Below are 22,942 nucleotides of genomic sequence, written 5' to 3'. Positions count from 1 at the left end.
TGGGGTGGCTATGTTAATAAAGGAAGGAATCACTGTAATGCAGAGAAATGATATTGGGACAAAGGATCAGGACAATGAAACAGTTTGGATAGAGATAAGGAATAATAAGGGGAAAAAAACACTAGTGGGCGTAGTATATAGGCCTCCTAATAGTTGCAACTCTGCTGGAAGTATTATTAATCAGGAAATAGTCGGGGCATGTAATAAGGGAACAGCTATAATTATGGGGGATTTTAACTATCATATTAACCGGACAAATCAAATTGGGCAGGGCAGCCTTGAGGAAGAGTTTATTGAGTGTATTAGGGATGGATTTCTTGAGCAGTATGTAACTGATCCTACAAGGGGGCAGGCAACCTTGGACCTGGTCCTGTGTAATGAGCCAGGATTAATTAATAATGTCCTAGTTAAGGATCCCCTTGGAATGAGTGACCATAACATGGTTACATTCCATGTCCAATTAGAGGATGAGAAGGTTGGTTCTCAAACAAGCGTACTGAGCTTGAATAAAGGAGAATATGATGGTATAAGAGTGGAATTGATTAAAGTGGACTGCGAAAATAGATTAAAGGGTAAGACGGTACATGAGCAGTGGTGTTCATTTAAGGAGTTATTTTACAACTTTCAAAAAATATATATTCCACTGAGGAAAAAAGGGTGTAAAAGAAATGACAGCCATCTGTGGCTAAGTAAAGAAATATTAAGGATAGTATCCGACTAAAAACAAGGACATAAGGTAGCCAAACTTAGTGGGGGAATAGAAGATTGTGAAGTCTTCAAAAGACAGCAAAAAGTAACAAAAGAATTGATTAAGAAAGGGAAGATAGATTATGAAAATAAATTAGCAAAAAATATAAAAAGATAGCAAGAGTTTCTATAGTTATATAAAAAGAAAAAGGGTGGCTAAGGCAAACGTAGGTCCCTTAGAGGATGAGTCCGGGAAATTAATGGTGAGAAACATGGAGATGGCAAAAATGCTGAACAAATATTTTGTTTCAGTCTTTATGGTAGAGGACACTAAGAATATCCCAACACTGGACAAACAGGGGGCTCTAGGGGGGGGGGGGGGGGGGGGGGGGAGGAGCTTAATACGATTAAAATCACTAAGGAATTGGTACTCAGTAAATTAATGGGACTCAAGGTGGATAAATCCCCTGGACCTGATGGCTTACATCCTAGGGTCTAGAGAGAAGTGGCAGTAGGGATTGTGGATGCTTTGGTAATAATTTTCCAAAATTCTCTGGACTCGGCAAAGGTCCCGGCAGATTGGAAAACTGCTAATGTAACACCCTTATTTAAAAAGGGTAGTAGGCAGAAGGCTGGAAATTATAGACCAGTTAGCCTAACATCTGTGGTGAGTAAAATTTTGGAGTCTATTATTAAGGAGACAGTAGCGGAACATTTGGATAAACATAATTTAATAGGACAAAGTCAGCATGGCTTTATGAAGGGGAAGTCGTGTCTGACAAATTTGCTCGAGTTCTTTGAGGACATAACGTACAGGGTGGATAAAGGGGAACCAGTGGACGTAGTGCATTTAGACTTCCAGAAGGCATTCGACAAGGTGCCACATAAAAGATTATTGCTCAAGATAAAGAATCACTGGATTGGGGGTAATAGTCTGGCATGGGTGGAGGATTGGTTATCTAACAGGAAGCAGAGAGTTGGGATAAATGGTTCATTCTCGGATTGGCAACCAGTATCCAGTGGTGTTCCGCAGGGGTCGATGCTGGGTCCCCAACTCTTCACAATCTATATTAACGATTTGGAGGAGGGGACCGAGTGTAACATATCAAAGTTTGCAGATGTGCAGATGATACAAAGATGGAGGGAAAGTAGAGAGTGAGGAGGACATAAAAAACCGAGAAGGGGATATAGACAGGCTGGGTGAGTGGGCGGAGATTTGGCAGATGCAATACAATATTGGAAAATGTGAGGTTATGCACTTTGGGAGGAAAAATCAGAGAGCAAGTTGTTATCTTAATGGCGAGAAACTGGAAAGTACTGCAGTACAAAGGGATCTGGGGGTCCTGGTGCAAGAAAATCAAAAAGTTAGTATGCAGGTGCAGCAGGTGATCAAGAAGGCCAACGGAATGTTGGCTTTTATTGCTGGGGGGATAGAATATAAAAACAGGGAGGTATTGCTGCAGTTATATAAGGTATTGGTGAGACCGCACCTGGAATACTGCATACAGTTTTGGTCTCCATACTTAAGAAAAGACATACTTGCTCTCGAGGCAGTACAAAGAAGGTTCACTCGGTTAATCCCGGGGATGAGGGGGCGGACATATGAGGAGAGGTTGAGTAGATTGGGACTCTATTCATTGGAGTTCAGAAGAATGAGAGGCGATCTTATTGAAACATATAAGATTGTGAAGGGGCTTGATCGGGTGGATGCGGTAAGGATGTTCCCAAGGATGGGTGAAACTAGAACTAGGGGGCATAGTCTTAGAATAAGGGGCTGCTCTTTCAAAACTGAGATGAGGAGAAACTTCTTCACTCAGAGGGTAGTAGGTCTGTGGAATTTGCTGCCCCAGGAAGCTGTGGAAGCTACATCATTAAATAAATTTAAAACAGAAATAGACAGTTTCCTAGAAGTAAAGGGAATTAGGGGTTACGGGGAGCGGGCAGGATATTGGACATGAATTTAGATTTGAGGTTAGGATCAGATCAGCCATGATCTTATTGAATGGCGGAGCAGGCTCGAGGGGCCGATTGGCCTACTCCTGCTCCTATTTCTTATGTTCTCATGTTCTTATTAAAAAAAAGAGCTGGAGAAATTAATGGGACTGAAAGCCGATCAATCCCCAGGACCTGATAATCTGCATCCCAGAGTACTAAAAGAGGTAGCTATGGAAATAGTGGATGCATTGGTTGTCACCTTCCAAAATTCTATAGATTATGGAACAGTTCCTGCAAATTGGAGGGTGGCAAACGTAACCCCACTATTTAAAAAAGGAGGGAGAGAAAACAGGGAACTGCAGACCGGTTAGCCTAACATCAGTAGTGGGGAAAATGCTGGAGTCTATTATAAAGGATGTGATAACAGGACACTTAGAAAATATCAACAGGATTAGACAAAGTCAACATGGATTTATGAAAGGGAAATCATGTTTGACAAACTTACTGGAGTTTTTTTTGAAGATGTAACTGGTAGAATAGATAAGGGAGAACCAGAGGATGTGGTTTATTTGGATTTTCAGAAGGCCTTTGATAAAGTCCCACGTAAGAGGTTAGTGTGCAAAATTAAAGCACATGGGATTGGGGGTAATATACTGGCATGAATTGAAAATTGGTTAACAGACAGGAAACAGAGACTAGGAATAAATGGGTCTTTTTCGGGGTGGCAGGCAGTGACTAGTGGGGTACCACAGGGATCGGTGCTTGGGCCCCAGCTATTCACAATATATATCAATGATTTGGATGAGGGAACCAAATGTAATATTTCCAAGTTTGCTGACGACACAAAACGAGGTGAGATCGTGAGTTGTGAGGAGGATGCAAAGAGGCTTCAGGGCGGTTTGGACAAGTTGAGTGAGTGGGCAAATACATGGCAGATGCAGTATCATGTGGATAAATGTGAAGTTATCCACTTCGGAAGGAAAAAGAGAAAGGCAGCGTATTATTTAAATCGTGATAGATTTGGAAATGTTGATGTACAAAGGTGTGGAGATGCCAGTGATGGACTGGGGTGGACAAATGTAAGGAGTCTTACAAACTAGGTTATAGTCCAACAGCTTTTTTTGAAATCACAAGCTTTCCGAGGCTTCCTCCTTCCTCACCTGACGAAGGAGGAAGCCTCCGAAAGCTTGTGATTTCAAATAAAGCTGTTGGACTATAACCTGGTGTTGTAAGACTCCTTACAGATGTACAAAGGGACCTGGGTGTCCTTGTGCACCAGCCACTAAAAGCAAATTTGCAGGCACAGCAAGCAGTTAGGAAGGCAAATGGTATGTTGGCCTTCATTGCAAGAGGATTTCAGTACAGGAGCAAGGATGTCTTACTGCAGTTATACAGGGCCTTGGTGAGACCACACCTGGAGTATTGTGTGCAGTTTTGATCTCCTTACCTAAGAAAGGATATACTTGCCATAGAGGTTCACCAGACAGATTCCTGGGATAGCAGGACTGTCGTATGAGGAGAGATTGGGTCGACTCAGCCTGTATTCACTAGAGTTTCGAAGAATGAGAGGGGATCTCATTGAAACATATAACATTCTGACAGGACTAGACAGACTCGATGCAGGGAGGATGTTTCCCCTGGCTGGGGGGGTAGAGAACAAGGGGTCACAGTCTCAGGATACGGGGTAGGACATTTAGGACTGAGATAAGGAGAAATTTCTTCACTCAGAGGGTGGTGAATCTGTGGAATTCTCTACCACAGGAGGCTGTGGAGGCCAAGTCACTGAATATATTTAAGAATGAGATAGATAGATTTCTAGACACAAAAGGCATTAAGGGGTATGGGGAGAGCGTGGGAATATAGTATTGAGATAGAGGATCAGCCATGATCATACTGAATGGCAGAGCAGGCTCGAAGGGTCGAATGGCCCACTCCTGCTCCTATTTTTCATGTTTCTATGTCTACCTTTTCCTCGTCTTTAGTTCATGAATGTCTGAGTTTGTGATCACATTGCCTGTTGATTACATTCCACCCCATGATAAGTTTCATTTGGCATCCAGTCTCCTCCTCCTCCCCCCCTCCCCCCTCACACATATCTAAATTATTCTCAATAGCTGCTTCAATTTTCCTTACAAGATAATCGTTTTGCTTGGTTTAGGTGCAGTCCATCTTTCCTGCACTAGCCCTTTTGATTCTGAAAGTCTTCCATTAGCTATAAAAGTAGCATGTATTTTTATATATACACACCAGTTGACAGCCATTCACTTACACCCTCAATTATTTTAATAAACTCTCTTCCATACCCAAACACAAAGTATACCAGAGAACAATACTTTGCATTCCCTATCTTTGAATTTGAGACTCCTCCTTTGAGTTTCAGACTTCTCTAATATTTCTCGCTATATCATTCACCCTTACATAGATCACCACCAGTGGATCCCCTATCTCCTTCAGTATTACTTCTAATTTTTCTTCATTATATGCTGCCCTAGCCCCAAGTAAAGAACTTACCATCCTACAGGTCCTTACAACAAACATGGCTATCCATTTTTCTGAGCAGACAGTTCACTATGTCTACAATATGAATCTTTATCCATGCTATCTTCTGTAGTTTTCTAGCTATCTCTTCCTCTATGACCTCGTTTCTCTCTGCATTATTGGACAGTGCCCGACGTTGGTTAGCTATTGTAATTTTGAGTCACTTCACAAGTCTTTTTGCTTTTCTTGCTAGGTTTACCAACTTTAATTCATCCACTATCCCCATTTCCTTGGTTTTCCTCACCACAGAATGACTAGGTTTATTTAAAACAGAACCATAAAATCTGTGCTCAGCCTTCAAAAACTGCACGAAGCTACTATGTATTTTACTTGAAATCAATACTACACAATGTGCCTTGCGTAGGTCCTTCCACCATTGTCATGCTTACAGCAGATGTCCATTGTATAAATGATGATGAAACTCAGACTTGGGACAACAACTGCCCTAAGAGAATACCTGGTGGTCAGCTATATCATGGGTTCAGTGCCTGTAATGATTGGGTTGTAGAGAGGCAAGCAGCTACTGCTGAAACTCTATTTCCAACTGTGGAACCACTGCTCAATATGAAATGGCACATGTCTATGCTGCAGTAAGGAAGATGGTGGCAAAGCATTCACACATCTTATGGTGAGTTGTGCTATTCACAATGCCAGTCAAGAAGATCTCCTGGTGCTGCTGTCCACCTAGCAAGCACACAAAACCCATGCTCATCAGTTGGCTGATGATCGCTCCTCATATTAAGTTGGAGGCAAATTTGGGATTCAGGTGGTTCCACGATGACAAGTCTGATGACAGAAACTTGGAACCAAAGCAATTCTCTGTGGTAGACTCAGCAATCTAATTCCTCAACCAGGCCTCACGCTCTGGAATTTACTCCCTAAACCTCTCCGCCTTTCCTCGTCCATTTCATCTTTTAGGACCCTTCTTAAAACCCACCTCTTCGACCAACCTTTTGATCACCCCTCCGAATATCTCCTTCTTTGGCTCAGCGTCTATTTTTGTCTGATTACGCCCTGTGAAGCACCCCTGGACATTTTTCTACGTTATTGTAACATCTGAACAGCACCTGATTTTGCACCGTTGTGAAATTCTCCAGTTACCACCTTACAAATATTGCCACCTGAGTATAATTATGAACTAAATACATATTCCGTCCAAATTATAGCCCTTTTACTAAGACACAAGGGAGACATTCAAGCACTAGAGACATTGCAAAGAGCAGCACTGGGCTCAAGCACAATTCTTCGTCTGACACCAAAGTCAAAGCTATTCTTCAGGCACCACTTGTAAGATGCACTTCATCAGTGGAATTGCCCAAGCTCAGGGACCCTGGATCTGATGCAACATGTCACGCTGCAACAACCGAGAGTCTGCTTACAAGTTACTGTGAAACTCAGGAATGGTTACCTGTTGAGCCCATTCCTTCACCGATACCAGTAACAGTATCTTCTCCCAAAGAGGGCCTGGTTACCAAACCTACTCCTCATTCTGCTTCTTCCCAGGCTGCACAGAAGTGTAAAAACGGTATTCCGACCAAACTCTTTATCCCTACGTTGTATTTTGTGGGTGATACTGACAGTCACCTCAGCTTGGATGATCTTGAAAAAAAAGTTAGTCTCTATTGTTTCATTCTCCTCGACCACATCTGCAGGTGGCAAAGTTGTGGTCAAAAGGCAGGCGCCCAAGACACAAGGTTTAACAGTTATGGTGACCTCCTGATGATACAATATTTGAAACCCAGACTACACATGTAACTTCTAGGAAAATGAAACATTTCCAGATTTTCAGAAACAGGTCAAAAGTATGGGGGTGGGAGGGAGCAAGAGAACAGTCAGATTATTGTGGGACTAACAAAAGAAAAATAACTGAAATTGTCTACTAGTGAAGCCACTGTTTAAAGGAGGAAGGGAAAGCCACATGAATTTTGGTCAAAAATGTTTCATTAAGTGACTCGTATCCTTTGTATTGTGCAAGTAAGTCATTTTATTCATGGCATATGGAGTATAACAAATGTAAAAGTTAATTCATTTTTTAAAATTGAATTGTTTAACTATCATGAAATAGCTATGTTTGCCAGCTCTCCTGATGGCTCAGTTATTTAAGGCAAGGAATAGCTGAGTCATGCAGATGAGGAAGGACCCAGGTTTGATTCCATCTGGGCTGAATTCTCGATCGACATACAGCATTATGTCTTATTAATTGTGTTTATCCCCAAAAAAATGTCATCTAATCAATGAGCGTTGGCACCAGTGATGAGATAACTACCTTTAAAGTTAAAATAGATTTTTCACACTATGAAGAAACATATTTTGAAAAATGTTATATTTTACTGGCCATTTAATAATCTTTGTTTAAAATACCATCAAACCAAAGTGAAAAAGTGGTTACAAGATATGCAGTACTTTTACAGCTTAATACAATTAGTATTGATAACACAAGTCTACATAGAAAACAAGGAGACAAAAGTATATTTTACAAACACGTCAATGAATGGAAATTGAAAAGCTGCGACCAAAAGAAAATGTGAATGGGACAACATCTGCCTCTTTACTACTATAACTGGCAATGTTATGCTTAGACTCAGAGGTTGTAGATACAGCACTGTAGTTATGATAGTAAAGAGACAGACGTTTCCCATTTACACATTTTTTGGGGTTCATTTACCTAAAATGAAATACTGCAATGGACCCAATTATAGTAAACATAAATAGGGCAACTGCCAGCTCATGTCCATTGGAAAATGTCATATTTTATTAGCTGTCTTTGCAATTTGCGACTAATCATGCTCAAGGCGACAGGTCCACTCACGTAAGTAGAGTGCGCACTGAGAGTCTGAGTAGTGCAAGTCTTTATGAACAAGGCTACTTAAGGAGCCTATGGCTCAATGTCTCCAGGCTGTGAAACAATCAACAATGGTTACAATGCTGAGCCAGTGATTCACCCTGTAAAGTGCACAAACATACACTGGGCAAAAACACTATCAAACTTGGCTGGGGTGCATTCCACAGTGAAGTAACCTCCCGACTCTTATAGATCAGGTTCACTTGTTAAGAATGGCCACTTTGGTGAGTCCCAAAGCAAAATATAGCCAACCACAGCTCTGTATGTGTCACTGTGTTTTGGAAATTGGGAAGGTAGAAAATCAGAATGAAAAAAATATATATTGATGTCCCAGAAAGTGGCAGGATGCAGATTCATAGCTACACTGCAACACTCTATATAGTTAATATTCTCATGGATCTCAGCCTTCTGCTGTGGAAGCACATAGCATAATGCAGGTGTTTCCCTACAGGGAGGGAGGGAGGAGTTCCAAAAAGCATTGAAGGGAGGGGGCATCACCTTGAGCCTGGCCGGTACCAAGTGACATTTGGGAGCAAGGTTCAGGATACACACAGACACACACACACACCAAAATAACTTAAGGAAAATTAATACAGAAAATTTATCAGTTTTAAAACATCCACCCACTCATATTGAATGTGCAATTGTACATTATTTTGTTAGCTATCAAAATCAATTTTTTTTTAAGCATCTGCCATTAAAATAAGACCTGTGTGAAAACTTCAAAACATTCATCAATTTCCCCTCTCCCCACTTTGGTGATGCACTGAAGGGTGTAAGTTTTTAATCCACAGGATTTCAGGATAAATTGTAAATGGTATTTTTTTTCCCCGTCAGTACAGCTCTTACCCGTTTCTGATGAATCTGTCTCAATCTCCTGTTCTTCAGCAACATCTTGCATCAGGTAAGTTTCATCATCGTAGACCAGTATCTGTGCTGCATAGCCCTGGTCAAGCCTGGCACTGGGAACTGGCTCCACGATCACTGCAGGGTAGTCTGTACCCTTTTCTGCCTCCTTTGGGGGAAAGTAGCACAAAACACAAGAATCATCATAAAAATGCATCATAAAACTAGGCTACACAGCACAACAATGTTATGTTATTTTTTTTAAATTACACTGATCTTGGATTATTTGCAGTCACTTTGTGCTTTTTGGCATCTCCCTCATTTGTGAAACAGCTAATTTGTTAGTCTTAGCGCAATAAAATGAAATCCTCCCACCAGCAATAGTGACACTCGTGAAAAGAACTGCGGCTTGATTGTTCTCTTCCCCTCGCTGGAGGAGAGCAGACAATGGTGAGTAGATTCTGATTGAGACAGTGACTTGGAACCAGGCCCAGGAGAAGGAAGAGAGGAGGGAGAAGAGACAAAAAAAATCTGAGCATATCCTGTACATATGGCTAATTAGGTGGGCTGAATCACCTGTTGTTGTTTATATCTTATGTTCAAGCTTTTAGATGGAAAAAAAACCAGCAAAACTCATTGTCCATTAACAGCCATCAAAAGGAAAGCATCATCTTCCAAGTCAACAAATTACGTGTATATTGATTTTTAAATATACTGCATTGAAAAAAAAAATCTAAGAGCTAAGGTTTTACTTGGAAGAAAGCCCTGTGTTTAAGCAGATACAGGACATGATCTAATACAATGTCAAAGTGATTTGTATGTCAAATACATCAAATGGATCCAACAGCTTGTAAATCTGTTCCATTTATAGTTTCCAAGGACAAAGGCTGGGGAGGGCGGGGAAGAGCAGCCACAGTGGCCACCCGAATACCCAACACTTTCAACACTGGTTCTTCCCACATTCACTTCAGCGGCGTCTTAGGGAACAAAAGAATTTCTGCTGCTGATTCCAAATGTCTTCAACTGGTCTCCACAAAACGGCCAAGGTAAGTAAACCTCTGTATGAGCTACAATTGGCCTCAGTACCCTTGGACTAGGGAGGGAGTACAGGGAAGTAAAACCAGAGTTCCTGATTCTGCTTATCATCTAGTACCTCCTACTGAACGTCCATGTGTGTAATAGACATCAGGTGAGGGCAGAATTGAACTAGGCTGTGATGTCCTCCCCAGTAGAATAGCCTGGCAACATTTACTCATACACGGGGTACCAAGGAGAGAAGATGAGAAAGCTGGTTCCAAAGAAAAAGTGGAAGTACAACATGCTAACTATGAGGGAACTGGAGCATGTTGGAGCAGCAGCAACAGCAACAGAAAACTTCATTTTTTTAGTAAGGGGTTTTGACAGTGGAGCCCATTTTACCTGTTTACTACCCAGAACTCCAAACGTGTCAGTATTTGCCTGGGGCTCTTGGCTTTGCCAGATTTACATGGCAATTTTGAGTTGGTTTTATAAACAAAATGTCATTCATTTGGAATAAATGAGGCATTCCATTTCCTACACAATTCAGAACTAATTTTATAACTTGACAATCGAAAGGCTCTAATAAATATTTGGAATGGCACGGTGATACAAATATCTAAAAAAAAGTTGTTTTTTAAAACCACTTCGATGTTTGTTCCAGGTCTGCAAAATTAAATTGATGTTTGAGACAAATCTCCAACGTGTGCCACTACCATAGTATGGGACAGAACTTTAATCTCCCTACAAGAGTGCAGTATTAATCTCTGCCACATCAAATGGGAACAAGCAGCAGCATGGGTGAAAGAGCAACCATTTACTTCCCAAACCTCTTAGGATTGGCAAAGGCCTAGGAGCAGGTCACGTGCCTGCACTCTTGGCTGTTGATGGTGTGTGGCCTACAGAGAAAATAAAGGGAATCACATCCTCAAAACATTTCTAAAATGTTTTCTGGTGGCACGTAGTTCACTGTGCTACATTAATAATTTAAAAAAATCAAACCAAGCCAGTATTCTTGTCCCTGGTGAGAAAAACTCAAAGAACAACATTATTGTACATATCGGCACTTTGCATCAGGCCATCTCATTTGAATGGCTCAGTACCATACCAGGCAGTGTATACCCTAACTGAGCCATCGAGGGAACTAATTAGTTTTCATATATAAATTATAAACAAATGGCACTGTACAAATATAAATGATGAACACTAACAGTGCAAACAAACAGAAATCATTTGTACTCCAGCACAATGGAAGGCTTACAGCACTGATAGAATCATAGAATGTTACAGCAAAGGAGGCCATTCGGCTCATCGTGCCGGCTCTTTGAAAGAGCTATCCAATTAGTCCCATTCCCCTGCCTTTTCCCCCGTAGCCTTTAAATTTTTTCCCCTTCATGTATTTATTCAATTCCCTTTTGAAAGTTACTACTGAATCTGTTTCAACCACCTTTTCAGGCACTGCATTCCAGATCATAACAACTTGCTGCGTAAAAATTTGTTTCCTCATGTCGCCTCTGGTTCTTTTGCCAATTACCTTAAATCTGTGTCCCCTGGTTACTGACCCTTCTGCCACTGGAAACAGTTTCTCCTTACATACTCTATCAAAACCCTTCATGATTTTGAACACCTCTATCAAATCTCCCCTTAACCTTCTCTGCTTTAAGGAGAACTACCTCAGTTTGTCTAGTCTTTCCAATGTAACTGAAGTCTTTCACCCCTGGTACCATTCTAGTAAATCTCCTCTGCACCCTTTCGAAGCCCTCGACATCCTTCCTAAAATGTAGTGCCCCGAATTGGCCACAATGCTCCAGCTGGGGCCGAACCAGTCTTTTATAAAAGTTTAGCATAACTTCCCTGTTTTTGTACTCTGTGCCTCTATTTATAAAGCCAAGGATCCCATATGCCTTTTTAAACAGCCTTCTCAACTTGCCCACCACCTAGAAAGACTTGTGTACGTACACCCCCAGGTCTCTCCGTTCCTGTGTTCCCTTTAAAATTGTACCATTTAGTTCATATTGCCTCTCCTCATTCTTCCTACCAAAATGAACCACTTCCCTTAGAATCATAGAAGTTTACAACATGGAAACAGGCCCTTCGGCCCAACATGTCCATGTCGCCCAGTTTATACCACTACGCTAGTCCCAATTGCCTGCACTTGGCCCATATCCCTCTATACCCATCTTACCCATGTAACTGGACAAATGCTTTTTAAAAGACAAAATTGTACCCGCCTCTACTACTGCCTCTGGCAGTTCGTTCCAGACACTCACCACCCTTTGAGTGAAAAAATTGCCCCTCTGGACCCTTTTGTATCTCTCCCCTCTCACCTTAAATCTATGCCCCCTCGTTATAGACTCCCCTACCTTTGGGAAAAGATTTTGACTATCTACCTTATCTATGCCCCTCATTATTCTTTGCGTTAAATTTCATCTGGCCATTTCACCAGTCTGTCTACGTCCCCCTGGAGTCTATTACTATCCCCCACACAGTTTACTACATTTCTGAGTTTCGTGTCATCTGCAAACTTTGAAATTATGTCCTGTATACCCAAGTCCAGGTCATTAATATATAGCAAAAAGAGCAGTGGTCCCAACATCAACCCCTGGGGAACATCACTGCACACTTCTCTCCAATCTAAAAAACAACCGCTCTCCACTACACTCTGATGGTAATACATGCTATCTAAACATTCATCAACACTGTCTGCTTATCTACTTCTGTGACCGTGGATCATGACAGCCCAGAACTTGTAGTATTATAACTAAATTTACAGCACCAAAAATTAGTGAGCGTGAACATTTATCCTGTTTGAAGACACGCAAACCATCCTACAGCTCATACAAAAACTAATGCATACATACGATGTTCAAATGACAGAAATAAAATCAATTCTTAGCTGCTATACTCTCTGCAGCAACTTCTGTAATGGATTTTTAAAAATCCACAACATGAAATGGAGATACTGAACATTCATGGTCCTGGCTTAAAAATCACTGGGGACAGATACCTACCTGCTTTTGCATACACACAATACCACGACACAGCAAAACATACTGCCAGTAAGAACAAGCACAATGTACAGCATTTCCACATTTCACATAAATGCCAATTTATTAGATCATATACAGTAAAAATAAACAAGGTTCTATTTATACAGAAATAACAAAACTAGGACTGGGCCAAGAGAATAAGAAATATTGCAACAACCAGACTTTTTCTTTTGCAGAGGAGATTCCTTTTTTTTTTAAATAAAAAAAACATTGATATTTTGGTTTTATTTTGGGATCCACCAATGTGCTCCATGAGTGACTGCTTGTGAGTGGGCATGAGCAGCTTGGATGACTAAGCTTTAATCGACGACTCCGCAGGAAGGGCTTAGCATCCACTCAACATGTCTTAGAAGCCTAATTAGTTGCGCGCACATAAACCAAAAAAGTTCACAGTAATTTAGTTAAACTGTAGCATCTAAAGAAAGCAATTTAGTTCCATGGTTCTATAAAATATAATGAAACCTTGCTTATTGGGACAAAGACAGAAAATGCTGCACTATGTTTGAGGATCGTATGTTTTAAGTGACTATGGCATCAAGTTTGGGAATGGTACAGAATGTGTGCCAGGTTGACGGTCTAGCATACTGACAATTCTTAAAAAAAGGCTCTTCTCAAGGGAACACAGGCTCTGATGAGGGGGAAGTCACTTCTCAAGTCTGACGGAAATTTTAAGAGTTCATTTACTGAAGCCACGTACAAAGGTGCAAAACGGGATGTGAATAATTCTCAGTCCCAAGTTTTTGGAAGGTGGAGTGTCTGGAGAGGGGAAGTGATTTATCAAGTTTGATGAAAACTTGGACTTTTCTAAGTTTTAGCAGTAACAAATTACTGTTCAAGGTCACAGTCTGCACTGATACAGCATCAAGTCCCATACTTTTGAAAAGGAACTCAAGACACTGAAAGGAAGCTCTTGATTATTGGACTTTTAATTTTCAAAACTCCCCTATCCTACAGGGGTCATTTTTCAACAGTACCCACCCATGCGACAAAAAAAACCTGCTGGAAGAATCAATTAAAGGAAAATGTTGGAATCTTAGCTTCTAGGTTCTCTTTAATATAGCTATAATTATTTCATGTACAAGACTTATCACTCTCCACTCAGTCTCCAATTGTTACCCTAAATTTGTCAAATTATCAAGATTAATAATAAAATTGGTTTGAAAAGCTTGATGTTATTTGTAATGTAAACAAAAACAATTTTAGAACTGTTCTGTGAAACTCTCCCTATACACCAATGAGAGTCAAGGGGAGATGAGACGAGACAGAGGCAGCAGCAGTTGTGCAGATATCCTTGATTTTGGACACAAAGGGCTCGAATTTACCGTCGGGTTTCCTGTGGGTTTCCAGCGGGGGGCCCCCGAAAATCCCGATATCCAGTCACGTGACCGGATCGCGCCGAGATCCCGGCCACTTCCGGGTGCCGCGCTGACGTGCGGGGCTGCGTGCGCAGGCCCCGCTGGTGGGAATCCCGCAGGCAATTAAAGCCAGCGGGGTTCCACTTGAGTGTACTTACCTTGCTTGTTGAGGTCATTAAATGAGCTGAAGCAGCTGTCAAAACAGGAAGTGTGGGATTTTAGCTTCAACGCAGACTGGGGGAAACAGTCTCCCTTCAACCGGTCGTGTTCCAGCCAGCAGCCTGTGGCAGCTGCCAAGGTGCACTCCACAGCGGGTGGGAGAGCCCTCACCCACGCAGGAGGCCACCGCGTCACGTAGGGCAAGCCCTGCCCTCCACCACCCCCCGCCAAGCCAGAGGACAGACCGACGTGAAACCGCAGCCCCAGTGCGAGGAACCACCTACCTACCCTGCACAACCCCTCAGACCAAGACCTGCCAGATGGGTGGTGCGTTGACATCCTCGGAGGACGAACAGCATGACCAGCCCCAGCAGCCTCGCAGTCCACGCCGTCCGCCTCGGAGACGTGGAGCCCCCCAACACGGTGCTGTGGCACACCCACTTGCACAGCAGGAGGGAGGGCAACCGCAGAGAGAGATGCGTCGCAGGAGGCACTACCCTCCGCACAGGGTGTACAGACCGAGGCTCAGCTTCATGGACCTCTCCGAGGAGCAGTGCATACGGCGGCTCAGTCAATCGCCAGGTAGTCGCCGACATCTGCAGCCTCCTTAACGATGAGCTGCTCGCTGATGGACCAAGCAGCATCTTCTTACCTGTCACCGTCAAAGTCACCACTGCCTTCAACTTCTTTGCATCCGGATCCTTCCAGGGTGCCACCGGGGACATCACCGGGGTCTGTCAGTCGTCTGCACACAAGTGCATAAGGCAGGTCACCGATGGGTTGTTCCGCAGGGCCTCGCACTACATCAACTTCGCCATGGACGAGCGCAGCCAGATGGAGAGGGCGGTTGGATTCCATGCCATGGCTGGCTTCCCACGGGTACATGGTGTAATCGACTGCACCCACATCGCAATACGGGCACCTCCGCATGAGCCAGGGCTGTTCATCAACAGGAAGGGGTATCACTCCATGAACGCCCAGCTCATCTGTGACCACCGCCAGAGATTCCTACACGTGTGCGCCAGATACCCCGGCAGCTGCCACGATGCCTTCGTCCTCAGGGAGTCCACCGTCCCGCCCATCCTCCAGGCACCCAACGCCGGCAACGGCTGGCTCCTCGGCGACAAGGGGTATCCCCTACACACGTGGCTCATGACCCCATCACCGAGTCGGAGCGTCGGTACAATGACAGCCACACTGCTACCAGGTCTACAATTGAGCAGACCATAGGGCTGCTCAAGATGCGCTTCAGGTGCCTTGATCGTTCTGGGGGAGCGCTCCAATACACACCAGAGTGGGACGAATCATAGTTGTCTGCTGTGCCCTGCATAACATGGCACTACAGAGAGGGGTGCCGCTGGAGAAGGCCCAATCCACACCCGCCACCCACATTGAGGATGGCGATGAGGAGGAGGAGGAGGAGGCGCCAGAGGATGGTGGACGACCCAGGCGCCGAACCACGACTCACCGGGATGCTCGCCGGGCCAGGGAGGCACTCATACGTCAACGGTTCTCCTAGAGTCAGACAGTGCGAGGCGCTCGCATCTCCTCACCTGCACATGCGAGGGGCCATACCAGCCCCCTCCACTGAAGACTGTTGCCAGTACTCCTGCACCCACAGCAGTGTGCCCAATGGGCGGCAGCAGGTGTTCGCCGTCATGATGGGCTGCACGGAACGCACCTATTGCACAGGCCGCGGAAGAATGGACGAGAGGTGGCAGGAGTGGTGAGAATATAGTGTTTAATATGTACAATGTGAGATAATATAAACAAAAAGTGTACAAATTAATAGACACCCTGGTGCATTCCCTTTGTGCTTATAACGCCTTTGGATTTCTTTTGCGGGTACCCCTACGTGGTGCAATCCCTGTGTGCTCACGGAACTTTAGGCGTTCGTTTTCGGGACCCCCTACGTGGTGCTACCCCTGTGGCTCCAGCAGAGGTGGTGGCAGGTTGCTCCTGTTCCTGCCCTGACCGGGTAGATGCTTTGGGCCGACGCCCCCTGGGTTTCGGTGCCCGTGAGGGGACCTCCACAGACTGCTCCTCCTGCACCGGGGCAGGGGCAGACTCGGCCACCTGGAGAGGAGGCACCATTGCGGGTACTGGTTGAGAGGGGGGCAACGGGTGGGACGTGGGGGCGCCTTGAGAAGCGTCCCCGCTTCCATGTCCCCGGTCACCATCATCCCTCTCGTGGCCTCGGCCCACATCACCCCTTCCACCCTGCTGGACGGCAGTTTGGATGGCATGTGTGAGGCCTTGCAAGGCCACCCCTAGTGTATCCGTCAGCCTGTTTATGGCGGCGGAATGTTGCTCACCCTGAATCCGTACAGCCGTCGTCAGGGCCTGCACGGACTCGATGTGGAGCTGTGCGTGACGCTCGAGGGAGGCCAGCCTGTCCTCCACCACAGACACTCCCGCACCTCCTGTACCTGCGCCACCAATGCCCTCATGCAGGAGTTGGACTCCTCCATCGCCTGCGCAATTGTGGACAATGCTGAGGTACTGGGAGAGGTGCCGCGCACAATTAGCTGGTGCCCCTCGACGACTCTCCTTTTCACTGGTGGCCCCCTGGGTTCAGCATCTGGGTCCGGCTGAGCAGAGCCTGGAGATGAGTGCTCCCACCGACGCGGACCCTCCGCGGCTGCCCCTGCCACCAGGGTCTGCTCATGCTCACTCGTGCGCAGTGAATCACCAAGTGCTACCCCAACTAGTTGGCGAGGGGGACCCACCGAGGTGCGTGTCTCTGCGCTGGTGGATGGTTGGCTCAGATGTGACGATGCACCCTCAGAGACCGCCATGTCCTCTGAGGAATCACCCTCCTCAATCGCAGCGCTCGCAGACGGTCCTGCAAGAGAACAGAGGGCACTATGAGGCATGTGCACCAACGTTACGGTGTGCCTGATGGCAGGTGATGATACGGTCACTCGCGATCATGGGTGTTGAGTGTCAGCTTTCCCTTACCGGCCGTTTCTGCAGCGACAGACTCGCCATCTGCGACCGACAGGCAATGTGGCGTGCGGGCGAGGTCGAGCGCCTCCACCTCTGCGTCTGTGAGGTCTACCAGGTGCGGCGGGCCACCTCCGGTGCGTGCCCTTTCCCTGTTGTTCTTGCTCCTCTTCTCCTGTCAAGGCAAAACACAGATGCGTGAGTGGGTGCGTATTGCATAGTGAGACGCATCGAGCATCGGTGTGGGTGGGTTGAGCGTGGGGCAGATGGATGGGAGGATGCGTGTGCCACATGCCCATCCCATTGCATGGGGATTGGGGTGTGTGGTAGTGTTCGGGTGGGGACAGGGACGGTGGGTACTTGCGGGCACGGCGAGGATGGTGAGTGAGTGGCTGTGAGGATTGCTGTGGGAGCGCTGTGGTGGCTCTGCAGGAGGGGTTGTGATCTGTTTGGCGTGATGGTGGGGACGGGTTGCGGGAGGGTGCGTTGGTGTACTCACCTTGCCGGACCTAGTGAGGTCATTGAACTGCTTGCGGCACTGCTCCCATGTCCTTGGGGTGTTGGCCCTGCTGCTGACCTCCGCCGCCACCTCTGCCCATGCCTTCCTGGTGGCGGCGGCAGGGCACTTGCGTCCATCCGCAGGGAAGAGCGTGTCCCTCCTCCTCCTCACGCCCTCCAGCATCAGCTGCAGCGCAAGGTCCGAAAAACGTGGCGCAGCCTTTCCCCTCGTGTGAGCCATCATCTGTAGCCTACCGATTGCAGCAGGAGGGGCTTTGGGAGACTGCCCCTTTAAGTGGAGCTCCTACATCGCGTCGACGGTACTGCGCACGCGCAGCCCGCCGGCACGCAGCTGGGGAGCGGAGAACCCGGAAGCAGGGCTTAAGCAGTTCAATTATCCCACGATCGCGCGGGGGACACACGCAATTAGCCGTCCGCATTTTCCACGCTCCCGGAGGACCACCCGCTGGGAACCCGCAGGCCTGCTAAAATAGAGCCCAAAGTAGTCCATAAATCAGTGTTTGGCATCTCCTTGCTCAACATGGCTCAGACAAGGACTGAACAAAACGGAATTTGAACCCTGTGTCCATCGCACTGGGCGGCCAGCATGCTAAAATCCTGTCACTCTTTCACCCATGAATCCCTTCATTTCTAGCAGCAACTGGGTTTAAACATGAGGTTCCAGCTCCCTGATGACTCAGTTGGCAGAGGTATTGAGGATGCTACAGTTGGCTTCAGTGCCCAGAGGCTAGGGAGAAGAAAATAGCCACGGTTTTGCTCTTGGTTATTATCCAGCGACCCCTGCAAGAAAGTGCACCTACGTGAACATCAAGTGAGGGTAGAATCAGGCTCAGTTGTAAACCACGCCGCCCCCCCCCCCCACCCCACCCACCGACCATCCCAGCCTGTCAAATAAGCTACCAACACTCACTTTATAGACCTACACAAGACTGGTAATCCTCCACTGAGTATTCAGAACTATAGAGATGACCATAACTATATTAGTATTTGCTGCAAAAAATTTCTTACACACAAAAACTTCAAGGTCAGCAATCTCCTGAAGCTAAAATGAATTCTATTATATCAGCAAATACAAACCATAGAGAATTGGTTATGAAGTAGGAGACAGAGTAGGAATAATGGATATGTATGCCAATTGCCAGGACTTGATAAGTGGTGTCCCCCAGGGATCTCTACTGGGGCCTCAGCTTTTCATTATATTTATAAATGACTTGGATGAAGGAAGAGAGAGCCGGATATCGAAGTATGCTGACAACACTAAGTTAGGTGATACGATAAGTAGTGTAGGTGGGAGCAGAAAGTTGCAACGAGACATTGATAGATTAAGTGAGTGGGCATAACTGTGGCAGATAGAGTCCAATGTGGAGAAGTGAGAGGTCATCCACTTTGGACCTAAGAAAGATAGATCAGAGTATTTTCTAAATGGTGAGAAGCTGGGATTGCAGAGGAACAGAGATTTAGGGGTTCATGTACAGAAATCACTAAAAACTAATGGACAGGTACAAAAAATAAATTTAAAAGGTTAATGGGAATGTTAGCCTTCATCCCAAAGAGGCTGGAATACAAAGGGGTGGAAGTTACGCTGCAGTTGTATAAAGCTCTGGTTAATCCGCATCTGGAGCACTGTGTCCAGTTCTGGCACCACACCTCAGGAAGGATAGATGGACCTTGGAGGAGTGCAGCACAGATTCACCAGAATGATACCAGGACTAAAAGGGTTAAATTATGAGAATGGGTTGCATAGACTTAGCTTGTATTCCCTTGAGCATAGAAGATTAAGGGGTGATCTAATTGAGGTGTTTACGGTGATCAAAGGATTTGATAGGGTAGGTAGAAACTATTTCCTCTAGGGGGGAGTTCAGAACAGGGGGGCATAACCTTAAAATTAGAACTAGGCCGTTCAGGGGTGATGTCAGGGAGCATATCTAAAAGCATCTACTAAAGCATGTAAAAGGGCCATAATGATAGTGGAAATCTGGAAAACTCTCTCCCAAAAAACTGCTGAGGCTAGGTCAATTGAAAATTTAAAAACTGAGATTAATAGGTTTTCATTAGACAATGGTATTAAGGGATATGGAGCAAAAGCAGGTGAATTGAGTTAAGATACAGTTCAGCCATTATCTAATTGAATGGCAGAACAGGCTCGAGGGGCTGAATGGCCTACTCCTGTTCCTATGTTCCACACACATAAAACACCGCACCCAGCCCTGTCAAAACAATTTTGAGAAGGGAGAAATTTTAAATTATAAATAGTTTCACAACACATTTCTTTCCCATATCATGTTAACACTAGATGCACATCAATTACAGTTTCTTTCAAACTTCTCATCAACATCCTATATGCATCACAATGTAAAATGCATCCCTGAATCGTGCACCTGATGTGTACAGATGTGCTGTTCAAGGTTACAGTGGAATCTCGATTATCAGCTGTAATGAAGGCCCCTCCCCCAGTGGATAATGGAGACTGGCAAAAAATTAAACGTACCCCTCCACTTAGACTGACAGTGAGCTTTATAAGCAATGAATTACCTTTTAGTAGGAAAACACAGCAGCCACTTTGCACACAAGGTTCCATAAACAGCAAGTGAAACAGTAATCAGATAATCTCTTTCTGGCAGCATTGGTTGAGTGAGGAATGTTGGCCAGGACAGAGAACTCCCGGCTCTTTGAATAGCGTCATGGGACCTTTTGCATTCAGCTGAGAAGGCAGATGGGGGTTTTATTTAACGTCTCATCTGAAAGGCGGCACCTCCAACAATGCAGCTCTCCCTCAGTATTTCAATGCAATGTCAGCCTAGGTTATGTGCTCAAGTCCTGGAGTGGGGCTTAAACCCACAACCTTCTGACTCAGAGGCACTGCTTATGATTATTCTATTTTTTAAGCTCATTCTTGGGAAGTGGGCGTCACTGGCAAGGTTGGCATTTTATTACCCATCCCTAGTTGCTGAGCCGCCTTCTTGAACCGCTGCAGTCCGTATGGTGAAGGTACTCCCACAATGCTATCAGGTAGGAAATTCCAGGATTTTGACCCAGCAATGAAGGAACGGTAATATATGTCCAAGTCAGGATGGTGTGACTTGGAGGGGATGGTGTTCCCATGCAACGACTGCCCTTATCCTTCTAGGAAGTGGAGGTCACAGGTTAGGGAGGTGCTGCCGAAGAAGTCTTGGTAATTTAGATTACCTAATCTAGTTCCCTGCGTGTCCAGATGAGGCCCATTATTTCTTTCAGTTTGAAAGTGAAATATTCTCAAAATTGCCAGCAGCCAGACTTTTGCTGGTCTCTGGGGCCTGAAACCCTGACTCCTGCTAACCTCAAACTGAAGTGAAAATATCAGAGCTCCACAAATAGTAAATTCTGCCAGTTGCTGGAAAACCAAATAGGTAGCCAGCCTATTAGACCAAAAAGAGAGTGTCTAAGAAAAATCAACTAAAAAAGCTAAATTGCATTTACCTGGTTTGTGCAAAATTAAGCCTCAACTCCCACAAAAACACTGACAGATAATGGGAGTGTGAATAAATCGAGTTTGCATTGTATATTGCATATTAAGAGTTTTTTAAAAATAAATGTATAAAAGTTAGTAGTCACACATCACACATACACACACATTGAGAGTGCAGAAATTCACACAAATTATGTTGTGAAGTAAAACAGTTTTGATTCATAGCACACAATATTTCAGAAATACAAGTGAATTCTGGAACGATGTAGAAAAAGCATCAACATAGTGTGTATATATATATTAAAAAAAAGTTAAATAGGACAGAAGCAAGGTATTCATCAATAAAAAGAGGGGAGGGGGAATGCCCCTTCGCTGACCTGCTGCTGATGGTTCTCCATTCCATTACTGGCAAAGTCAAACACCAGGCCTCCACTATCCACCACCGCTGATGTCATAGCACATTCCCTGGGGCCTCTATGGGTGCTGTAAACAAACCTTCCTCACACAGCAGTGTGTTGGACTCACAGTCTCCCAAAACTGAAAAGACCCTTTTGTTTTGGGCACATACAGAATCATACAGCACTTAACAGAAGTGTTCTTCAAAACATACAAAAAAAAATTGTGCAGCACAGAAATAAGTCCCCCCGGAGCACGTTTCCCTTCTGGGTCCCACTTTCTCCGTTTATGACTTGAGGAAAATGTCATTCCATTAAAGAGGAGCTTCTGCAAGAGGTTACTGAACCTGCAAAAGGAAAAAAAAGCACATTAATTGACTGGCTTTTAAAGGCCATACAGAAAAGAAAAAGAGAAACTAAAATAAACTTAATTTCATGTTTTTAAAATTTGATGTTCTTACTGTAATAAGACTGGAGACACACATAACTGGCCACTTTCTGTATCTAAGCTTTATTTTCACCTAAAAGAACCAGGCTTGTTGAGTGTTATTGAAATTTCATTGCCAGGATGAGTGAAACACTATTCATACCTGTGCACTGACTTTTTTTTTTAAAAGTTGAGGAACAACAGAGGGCACCAGTGAGCAGAGTGTCCACAGGTCACTGGAACACTAAACAAGCTCTGCATTGATGTTGCAAGGGCTTTATTCAGATCAGTAATTGATAGCGGTTGTTCCACTTCATAGAGCTATTTAACACAAGGTTAAATTGAAGACTGACTCATATCCTCATGGTACTTTTTTTTAAAAAAGATGCAGCCTTCAAAATTAGTTTAGAAAGTAGCCATAACTTTATTGTTACGCATTTCTAAATTTTATTGTTTCTTTCTCCCTTAGCGATCACAGAAATGCCACAAGATTGGTTTTGGATCACGACCATGAGGCTAGAGCGTCGAGTACTTTCTTTTGAATTCCAAGCGCTGCTGCTGCTGTCGTATTTCTGGAACACACAGTGGCCTGCAAACAATACCACCCTGTTTTGCACCGGGCTTACCTGGCCACAACCCACAGCTTTTACAATTGATCTGCTAAGTAGCAAATGATAAAGGTCACAGTTCTCTTGAGTGCAGGTCATAAACGCCAAAGAATCAGGGAAGCTTTCAGCACATAAGGGGCAATTCAGTCCATTGTTTGCATAATACCTTAAAA

General features: G+C 44.7%; 1 protein-coding gene across 4 annotated transcripts in view; it reads right to left on the bottom strand.

Annotated features, from left to right (window-relative positions):
• LOC137328028 (ETS-related transcription factor Elf-2-like) overlaps positions 1–22,942 on the bottom strand; it is a 139,580-nt gene that overhangs the window by 72,941 nt on the left and 43,697 nt on the right. For all 4 annotated transcript variants that reach the window (XM_067994120.1, XM_067994110.1, XM_067994102.1 and 1 more), the window contains 2 exons: positions 21,717–22,081; positions 8,852–9,017 (listed from right to left, as the gene is read on the bottom strand). In XM_067994120.1, coding sequence (XP_067850221.1) covers positions 8,852–9,017; positions 21,717–21,794 — 244 coding nt within the window. In that variant the 5' untranslated portion in view covers positions 21,795–22,081. The remainder of the gene's footprint in view (positions 1–8,851; positions 9,018–21,716; positions 22,082–22,942) is intronic.

The sequence above is a fragment of the Heptranchias perlo genome, chromosome 1 (assembly GCF_035084215.1).
Source record: "Heptranchias perlo isolate sHepPer1 chromosome 1, sHepPer1.hap1, whole genome shotgun sequence".
Taxonomy (NCBI): domain Eukaryota; kingdom Metazoa; phylum Chordata; class Chondrichthyes; order Hexanchiformes; family Hexanchidae; genus Heptranchias; species Heptranchias perlo.
Note: the sequence above shows the minus strand (reverse complement) of the source record. Positions and strands in the feature narration are given on the sequence as shown.